This window comes from Cajanus cajan, chromosome 11 (genome assembly GCF_000230855.2).
Source record: "Cajanus cajan strain Asha chromosome 11, NIPB_CcT2T_4, whole genome shotgun sequence".
Lineage (NCBI taxonomy): Eukaryota > Viridiplantae > Streptophyta > Magnoliopsida > Fabales > Fabaceae > Cajanus > Cajanus cajan.
Genome location: NC_138527.1, coordinates 249978 through 260733, shown reverse-complemented (window position 1 = coordinate 260733; position 10756 = coordinate 249978). Strand labels below are relative to the sequence as shown.

At 31.2% G+C, this 10756-nt stretch overlaps 1 protein-coding gene across 1 annotated transcript; it reads right to left on the bottom strand.

Moving 5' to 3' along the window:
* Positions 1–1012: 1012 nt before the first annotated feature.
* On the bottom strand, positions 1013–9612 carry LOC109815495 (phytochrome-associated serine/threonine-protein phosphatase). The gene is made up of 10 exons (XM_020380235.3): positions 9438–9612; positions 8876–9022; positions 8717–8784; positions 8420–8477; positions 7925–8035; positions 7751–7801; positions 4123–4266; positions 3944–4039; positions 3335–3406; positions 1013–1233 (listed from the first exon to the last, which is right to left on the bottom strand). The coding sequence occupies exons 1-10, from the start codon at positions 9516–9518 to the stop codon at positions 1150–1152; spliced, it is 912 nt and encodes a 303-aa protein (XP_020235824.1). The 5' UTR covers positions 9519–9612; the 3' UTR covers positions 1013–1149.
* Positions 9613–10756: the final 1144 nt, after the last annotated feature.

Below are 10756 nucleotides of genomic sequence, written 5' to 3'. Positions count from 1 at the left end.
TGGAGACCCTTAATTTCTTCATTTTGTTCTACGCACATCACAATTTTTTGTGACAGTTTTTCATCACTCTCTTTTCTCTAATAAACTAATCCCTACACGCTCATCTTTAAGCAAATTAATCAACCAAAAAAATTACATCTAGAAAAATAAAAATAAAAAAACCAAATTTTATAGAAATAAACTTATATTAAAGAGTTGAGCGACCATACCTTTCACTCTGCATAAAAGAAATCAAAATAGATAATTATTTATTCATCACTCCTAGATTCTTTTATTGAGTTGTGATCATTATAGTCATTTTGAAATTTTACATATTTCACAATTTCTTTTACTCTAGTTTGACTTCCATCAAACCCTAATTAAACGATTACAACAAATTATCTCTGGTAAATAGAGCAAAATTGATATCACATTCTTCATAAAAACAATATATTACTTATCTATATTTATTTGTCAAAACCAAGTTCAAAATGGATGAAGCTGTATAAGACAATTGGTGAGTTTAACTTTGAAAATTTTCTATACCTATTATAAAGGAAATAGGTCTCATTAACCAACCTTTTGATTTCTACTTTTTTTTATTGGATACTATTACCCCCTAAATTCATACTAAACACTAACAATCATTTTTCTTTCTTAAAATCACCCTGAAAATAAATATACAGAGACACGAAAGTCTCTCTTTCCTCAACTAGCTGATATAAACAAACAGCCGATCTCATCTCGCAAGGCAAGCTATTATTTTAATATTGATTTACCCTAAAGTGTTAATGAGCTGAAACAATTGTAAGGTTGCAAATGTATGTCTATCAAACAACTGATCAATTCAACACCCTATGCAGTAGTGATCCGAGGCCCATTGATATTTATCTTATTGGTGAAACTACCATAACTCCAATTTGACGAATGCTAGTCACCCAACCTGCCTTCGAGAATACAGAGATCATATATGGTGATAAATAGTGGTATTCCCAACTCAAAAATCCAGCACACAGATAAGATTTGGAATATCTTATGGCAAAAATAAGATCCATTTTTGGAAAAGCAATGCATTTGAATCTCCACGATACAAGACTATCAACGTCCAATCATAATAGTAAGCCATTTACTATATAATTTTACAATAAATTCAAGAAAAACATTGACAAGTTATAAGAAATATGGAACGCCTGTCCTGGGGCCTCTCATCTGGTTGTTCTCCTCTGTTTCAGTGAAAAATTTAACTTCTCTCTCCTGTTTCAAGAAAAAAATGGGAGTCTATAAACAAAATGCTGCCAACTTGTAAGCATGATCGCAACCATGAAAATCCAAGCAACATAACAAATATTGCAACACTCAAATAATAGGCACGCTACAAGACAGTAATTTTCATTATGTCGAACAGGAATTCTGTATAATTACAACCTTAATAGCAAATGAATAGTTGGGATGCAGGATGTGATGTAGATTATATTATCCAAGATAAATCCCGCGTCATCATTACCTTAATGACAAGCAACAGCAGTGGCCAAGTACAACAAATACCAAAACACGAATATAAATGACTTCAAACCTACTTTTTTTTTTGTTATTTACACCTAAGAAAGTATATTTTGCTACCCTGTTGTATTTTATATAGTAGCTGTATTTAATTATAAGCTAGACTGCTTGACCAAACATGTCATCCAGCTCAAAAAGCCATGGTGCAACCTGATAATGATAGATACCCCTCGGGAAGGGTTTATAACCCAAAAAACAAGAGCAGGAAATTATGCAATCATGCTTACTAATCCAGAAAAATGAAAACCAATTTAAAACCATTTGAAAAGTTTTGTCTACCATAGTCACTAAAATAGTCCAGAGAATACAGAAAGATGCAGGGGCAATTAATGTTTACTTCTTGAAGAAGCAAAACATATGAAACAAAGGGAATGGATCCTATTACATTAAATTTTCTCATAACCTTGCCATGTGAAACATATCTCTCTTATGGGCGCATTAAATAGGTGGGGGCATATCAATGTTTGTAAATATTTATGGACTGGGAGACACAAAGTTATCACATAACAAGGTAGTGTCAAACACTAACATGAGAGGATCCATTCTCATCATGTGAATCTTCATTCGTTGAGAAAATTAAAAGATAAAAGTCAGCATATAGATCCATACTTCCACTGCAAATATTCAAATGGATCCATACTGCAAAAATACAAACCAATTTATAACAATGTTATAGTCAAGTGAGTACGAAACAGTGTAATAGTTGTCTTTCCAAAGTCTTTAGTATAAATAAATAAGGTGTTAGTATTTTGCATACATAAATATGTTTGGTTGTTTAAAAGATATATTTATAAAGAACCAAACAGATTTAAGTCATGCCTAGGAATCATGATTCTCACAATTCAAGATTCCTAGGATTTATCATTCCCAGGTCCCAGGAATCATGGTATGAAAAAAATTTATTCCTACCAAATACACCCTAAGTTAAAACCTACATATTACTTTCCTAATTAATCCATGTAAAAAGAAATCAAGATACAAGCACAACCCTAAGGTTATGCAAGTAATTTTTATAAAGAAAAAGGCTCAATGAACACAATCCATAATCAGAAGCATTAATCTTGCCCAAAAGATACACCTTTCAGCTGCCACCTCATGTATTCATACATATTTCAGACTCATCTTAGCAAGCAGCAGCTTAAAGGAGACTCATCTTTTCTTCCTCAGTAATCTCTGGCTCACTATCCAATTACAAGATAAAAAATGCTAAGAAGAATCCAGAGTGCATTCTACCAGTATTTGATAAATATCCATAATAGTTATTAAACATTGGGTTCATTTGTTTAAACTTAGAAAAAAATGTTTCTAAGGTCACTAGGGTAGTACAGTGTCTTAGGTTCGAACTCTAATGTCATAATTGTAATTCTAATAAATAAATAAAAAGTGTTTATAAACAAATGCTTTTAAAGAAGTAATTATTTAAGAAATATATAGGAGCTGCTTCTAAAAAAGGAGCAGAACTTCTTATTTTTTATAAAAAAAAAAAAAAAATCATTCTTTGTCTAAATAGCACCATTAAAATTCTGAGAAAAATAAGTCCCTCGCTTCCAATAACTGTTGGAATAAGAAGGCATGTATCGCCCTCCATATCAACTCTCGAGTTCTTTAATATGAAGGTCATACAAGAATGAATATTTGATGTATCAATAAAAGAAGTAGCGGTTTATATAGTTCTTCCCAGATACAAGATATACAAAAGCAAAGGCACCACATACATCATGAGACCAAATGTGATGCATAACCAAGATAATCCTGAAAACATATTTTACAATAAAACAAGCTTCAGGTGACTCACCATATTTTCATTGAAACTAAGAATAGAAGCTACATTTCCACAACGGTAACAGTAATTAGGTGCAGACCATACCTGCAAAATTCAAAAAGAATTACTCTATTGACCTCAATTCTCAAATGGTTCTGTAGTTTATATTTTTTCAAAAGTTAAATACAACATTAAATAAACTTTATCCCACAAGGTGTGGTTGCCTAAATGCATTTATTCTATCAGAAACCCAAGACTTCAAGAGAACCATTTAGATTAAAGTCTTCAATAGTTTTTACCTACTATTTCTTAGGTCTTCCAAAGTTTCACTAACCCTATTTGCTTTTGTAAAAAGTTTCCCCATACCCTTCAGCATGAGACAAATCCTTGCTCAAGGTATTTGACACTACCCGCTCCAAATGTGTGCTATTCAGCAAGTCAGCACCCTAGACGTTGTACAGACCTCTCAAACACTAATCTCAAGCTTGCTTACCACTTGTGCCACCACTTGTTGGTTTCCTCTAACCCTTTTAAAAGAACCATTTCTCACTAGACACTATTGATCTTCTCACTTGATCAAACCACCTCAATAAAACAGTTAATTAAAAGAATGAAGAAACATCAAGAAAAACAGATACATACAGTTACAAGGCCTTTATCTTGGAACATATACTTTAGACCTTCTTGAACGAGTTGGTGCGCTCGACAAACAAGATCAAGATTGTTAATGTGATTGAACTGCATGAACACAATGCAATTGTAAAATTCACACATAATGTTCAATTCAATAAGCAATTCATAACTGAAATGAATTACAGTACCTCAGAAGTGACTCGGGATCCAAAAAGCCAACCAGCTCCACGTGGACTGACTGCCCATGTTTCAATATCTTCAGGATCACTCCACATCAGATCACAAAAAGGCCCCTCGTGAGGAATTTCACAGTTCCTCTCTATGACCCTTATCTGTCATAAAATGGATATTAATTTCTATATTCTAACCAGTATATATAACTATCAATTTTTAAAAAGAAATATAAACCCTATTTCAGTTATACAAATAACCATGGTTGTCCAATTAATGAGTGAACCTGTAGTCTGTGACAAATTAAAGTTTCTACCCAAGGAAAACACTTGAAGTCAATGTTGTTAAAATCAAGATTTTACTTAAGATTGGGAACGGAATAAAATCTTGTAACTCAGGGATTGTAACTTAGATTCTCCTAAAATAGAATATATAATAATTATTTGTAGTTATTATTTTTTTTTTAAATTGCTATATCATATATTATGCTTTTTTTAGCTTATTATTATTATTAAGTTTATTATATTATATGTTATGCTTCAAATAATTTATTATATATTTAATATTTTAAATTACTGTTATTCTCTTGTTTATTATATTATATATGTTGTGTTTGCATAAAAACACAAAAACAACAAAAAAGAGAGAAGCTAAATTAGGCCCAAATTAAGGCCCAACTATACAAACCACAAAAGAGAAAACATGTTTAGGCCTAATTCCATTAAAACCCTAATAGTGTGTTTGGATGAGGAATTTATATGGGGTAATTCATTTATTTGAAGAATTTTAAATTCTTTGAGGTGAAATGCTTTGTTTGGATGAGGAATTTACAAAGAATTTGAAATTCAATCATTTGTAAAATTCCTTAAAATAGTAGAATTTCAAATTCTCCCAAAAATGGGAGAATTTGAAATTCCTCATATTTGTTTTTCTTATTTCACCTATATATTTTATCTTATCTCTTCATTTTTTTAATTATTAGATATTCAAAAATATTTTTAAAATTGTTAAACATTATCTAATATTAATTTTTTAAATTATTAAATATTATCTAATATTAATTTTTAAAATTAATAAATATTTAAAAATGGATTAATATTTATTTTTATAAAATTTAATTTAAAAATCTCAACATATAAATATATTTTTAAAATCAATTTTACTATGATGGAATAAAATTATCATATTCAACCTAACAATTTAAAATTTAAGAAATTTGAATTGACTCATCCAAACAAAATATTTTAAGAATGATAGAAATTGAAATCAAAATAATTCAAATACCAAAAATTTAAAATTCCTTGAATTTGTAAAATTTCTCATCCAAACACACTATAATAGTATGTTAGGATGGGGAATTTAAATGGAGTAATTCATTTGTTTGAAGAATTTCAAATTCTGAGGTGAAATACCTTGTTTGGATGGAGAATTTATAAAGAACTTAAAATTCAAGCATTTGTGAAATTCCTTGAAATAGTAGAATTTCAAATTCTCCCAAAAAAGTAAGAATTTGAAATTTCTCATATTTTTTTTTCTTATTTCACTTATATATTTTATTTTACCTTTTATTTCTTCATGTTTTTAATTATTGAATATTCAAAAATATTTTTAAAATTATTAAATATTATCTAATATTAGTTTTTAAAATTATTAAATATTTAAAAATTAGCTAATATTTATTTTTATAAAATTTAATTTAAAAATCTTAACATATAAATATATTTTTAAAATCAATTTTATCATGATAGAATTAATTATCATATCCAACCTAATAATTTAAAATTTAAGAAATTTGAATTCACTTATCCAAACAAAATATTTTAAGAATAATAGAAATTAAAATCAAAGTAATTCAAATATCAAGAATTTAAAATTCCTTGAATTTGTAAATTTCCTCATCCAAACACACCATAAGACCTATCATGCCTCACTGCTAATCACCGTTGTTGGGAAAAAGCATCCTACGATAAAGAACACAGATGGAGGTTGGCGACAACAAAATGTAGGTGACAAAAGTTGCCTAACAACCGCACATTCTAGTGAGTGCTAACGATGATCCGACATGAAGCCCAGAAAACACAGCAATTTACTCTGCAAATGGTGGCACGACAATTGCAACAGCCAGAGACTCCATGTAAAGTGCCTTAAGAGCGGAGCTGGGGTCAAGGACTACTTCCTTTTCTATTTGCTCTGACTCAAGGGGAATTGTTGATCCCACAATTGAGCGTGGAAGATCGCGATCCCATTATGATCCCGCTCTGTTACGATTCGCTACACAAGTAAGCACATAAAGGAGCTCCTCAAGCGTAAGATAGTGCAATTACATGATCTAAATTGCAATCTTAACCACATTGCTTGAAGTGCATGACATGAAATGTGGTGAGTGGACTCAGATGGAATGGGTAAGGCCATTTTGTTGGTTGTCCTTTATTGTTTAGTTAATTGGGTGGTATTGTGATTTTTATTGATTGGTTAAGGATCCATTGGGTTCAAAGGAAGGGAAGGGAGGGAAGGGGAAGGGATTTGAAATTTTGTTTGATTGAGAGGAGGAGAGGCAAGGTAGCTCTTTTTTTGTTTGGTTAACAAGGGGAGCGGAGGAATTTTAACAACCAATTTACTTTTGTATCCTTATAATTTTAAATTTAATAATATAAATAAGAATATTTTTCATATTATATTAAAAATGTTCTAAAATCCCTCCCCTCCCTTCCAAATCCTCCCAATATTGGAGGAGAGCTAAATTTGTGTAGGAGGATTTTTCTCCCCTCCCCTCCATTCCCCTCTAACCAAACACTAGGTAATTGGGCCTGAGTGGTATTGCATTCTTCATGATTGGTTGGTTGGTAGCACAGATCTGTGGTTGATTGATTCCTGGTACTGTGTGGTACTGTGGTTGATTTGTTGATTGTTGTGTTCTAATTGATTGATATTTACTATGCAAATGACATTAAAATATGTTAGGATACTAAAATAGGTCACAGTAGTTCTAAGTATTATTTTTACATTGTGCGTGTTAACTAGTCTAAAGGCTCCACAAGTTTGCATAGAACCTTGAGTATGACAACCTTGCAAATAACAGTAAATGAAACCAGCAACTGATTAAGTGCCTGTTTATTGCAATGCTGAAAAAGTAACTTAAAGAATTTAGACAATTATTCATCAAGACTAACATTTCAGTAATGTTGAAAAATAAACCCAACAAATACGTCAAAATGAAACACAAGGATTTCTAATGTCAAACAAAAGCAAATCACACTATTAATTGACTAGTAAAAAGTAGCAAAAAGGAAGTATAAGTGTATCCAACTCCACACAGAATTATTAATTTGTTCAAGTAGTGATAATTTATTCTTTTAATAGGCTGGGAAGCATGAGGCAGAAGGGAGAACGAGCAAGCTAATTTAAATAAACACTTCATGTTATGTTATTAAACAGCATAAATGAGGAAAATATCTTCATTTGAAAATATATAAGACAAAAAAAAATACATTTGCAAGTTGACATAGCACATATCTTGTTTTGCTTGATTTTTAAATAAATCAACTTTTCAGACAAAATTCTTTCTTTTCATTGTAGCAAGTTTAAATAGTCTTAAATTTAGATAATATTGAACTTGACCAGCAATTGAGGAGGAAGCTAGAGAACCTGATCAATTGTTCGAATGTCTGGAGAAAGACCACCATGAACACAAAGCACCTGAGTCAACAAAAGCAAATAAAAGAATTTTTTCATACAGAATTCAAAATATAAAACCTTAAGCACCACCTACATGCACAGAGGGAAATAGAAGGACTGATGGAGAGTGTTAAAGAGATTTACAGTTCCATCTATAATTGCAGAAAGGGTAAGATAGTCAAAAACATCTGTACAATATCGCCAAGCATTGGCATTCCCATACTTCCTCTGGCATTCATCATAAAATCCATAGACCTAGAAAAACATAAAATTACAATATTAACATAAAATGGCATGATAGAATTTGACATTTCTAATTTATTAACACTTCCACAATCCACACCTTATCTATACGATCTATTAATAAAAATTCATAAATTTTGACAGTTCATACTACAACAAATGTTAAAAAGCAAAACTAGAATGATAGCTCATAAGTCCCTACATTACATAATCAATTATATAGTCAATGGACTTCTAATCTGTTAAGCTCAAAAGTCATGTTTATAAAAGAATGGGAAAATAACTGATAAAATATCCTTTGATAAAATATCCTCTTTTGAAAAAAGTATCTACTAGCTCACTAGAATAATTCTTGTCAGGTACAATAGACAAGTTCGTGATAGAATGAAAACATACCTGTGTTAGTTGTCTACTTTCATGGTTCCCACGAAGAAGGGTAATATTAGCTGGGTATCTATGAAGTCAAACAAAAATAAAAGGATGCATAAATAAAAACAGAAATATTTATAAAATCACAATAATTCTAATTCTAATTATAATTATAACATTTGAGATCCAAACACGATCACTAAATTACAACCATGAGGAAACAAAAAATTATTCTTAAACATCAAGATATAACTACGAAGAAGCCATAGTTTAACTCAAAGTCACGTGAGATGCAAGCATACATGGAAACTGGAAACAACTTACCTAGCTTTTAGAAGTAAAAGGATGGTGAATACTTCAAGACTATTGTAACCCCGATCAACAAAGTCTCCCTACCACACATTTAGGAAGACAGGAGATGCTGTAAAAATGCATAATGACTTCATCCAGTTCCAAAAGAGAAGTGTAGTAGTGCATACATACCATAAAAATGTAATTTGTCTCTGGAACATGACCCCCAGTCTGGAAAAGTTTCATTAGATCATGAAACTGACCGTGAATATCACCACACACAGTCACTGGACTATTAACAGGCTGCACATTTGACTCCTCAATAAGGATCTCTTTAACCTGAAACATTAATCCCCAGTTCAATTTAAAACTTAAACTAAAAAAGCTGCAACAAGTCACAAAACAAGTTAACCCGAGGTGAACAAATCGAAGACCTAGCACCAGAGTTCCAAAAAGAAAAGGCAATATTACTGCAGATAAAACACACAATAGTAACAAAAAAAAATGCACACCGCACAAGAAGGTTTCCATCGGGGACAAACAGTGCCCTAAAGTTTCTTTCAGATGCAAATTGCCTCGTCCGATTGGAAAATCGGGTAATCAATGAAAACAAGCAGATGATTGAAGCGGTTGTTTCGAACATTTGAGAGAGTTGAAAAAGGAACACAAGCAGCGTGACCAGTAATTGAAATTGAAATTGAAACCAAAAGCGAAACCCTAAAGGGAGAAAGTGAAGAGCGGAAAGAAAGTATACGTATTCGCAGAGAAGTTGAAGCTCGTCTTCAAGAAGGTGCTGGCCATCCTTCACCTTCGAGATCCACTGGTCCAAATCCATTTCTCACTCCCTCACCCTTCCGCGCTGCCAAACCACAACTCAAAACACTACTCCTACTCAGGTTGGGTTCCCCCCGGTCAAAAATAAACAAATTTTTAGGATCTTATTATTTTCTTCCAATTTCTAAAACGAAATGAAAAATGTCTGACCAATTATTACTTAAATAAATAAATCTTTATATATAAAAATATTAAAACAATGTATATTAAATAAAAGTAAGGTAATGCTTTTATATTTTTATGAAAAAGTAAGGTAATATTACGTTGGATAAAATTATGAACTTCCACGTCTTTTTTCTTTTTACATGAATTACTAACTCTTTTGGGTGGGTACATTTGAGAAGAAAAGGAAATAAAAGAAATAAATGTTGGATAAAATTATGAACTTCCATTTTTGCATGAATTACGAACTCTTTTGGATGGGTACAATTGAGAAACAAGGAAATAGAAGAAACAAATATAGGAGGATGGAACAATTTTATATTATTTAGACGGGTAAAAATTAAGGAGAAGGAGATTAAAGGTGGTCATAAGAAATAAAAAAAAATATATATATATATATATATAATTTTAAAAAATAATTATTGGAATAAATAATTTTTACTATTATGGACACCTATGTGACACCTAAAAAACCAAAAAAAAAATAATAATAATGGAGTTAGAGGTTGTGGCACCTTCTATTCAAGAGTTAGACTCACTTAGAAGACATTGGGAGTAGTTATCAATGGTTACCCGTATCAATGATAATGGGAACAATTATAACATGTGATACTTATTATGATGAGCTTTCTATATTAGGCAATAAGATAGTCAACATGTTCCATTGTAGACTTGCCATATTTTCAAGAAAATATAGCAAAGTTTGGGGTCTTAAAACTTTTTGACAAATGCATCATTCGATCAACCCACTAAGGATAGGTTTCTTGTACATCATTCTCTCCATAGGTTTGAGTTAGAAGCCAAAGTATTTAACATGGTTTCAACAATCATCTCAAGATCTACTAATGGCATAATGGTAATCTTGATATGTTGATAGTTGAATTGGCTCATGAAATTTGGTCCAATATTCATTTCTTTATTAATGTAGGAAGCTTTCGTACTATTTGTCACTCTTATTAGGTTTTGGCCTCTTCTAGTTGGTTAAAGGTAAGGTAAGCCCATATATCCAACAACATTAGGTGATCTCCTAAACACTCCCACCAACAAAGCAATATATCGGTTAGTATAATTGTATGG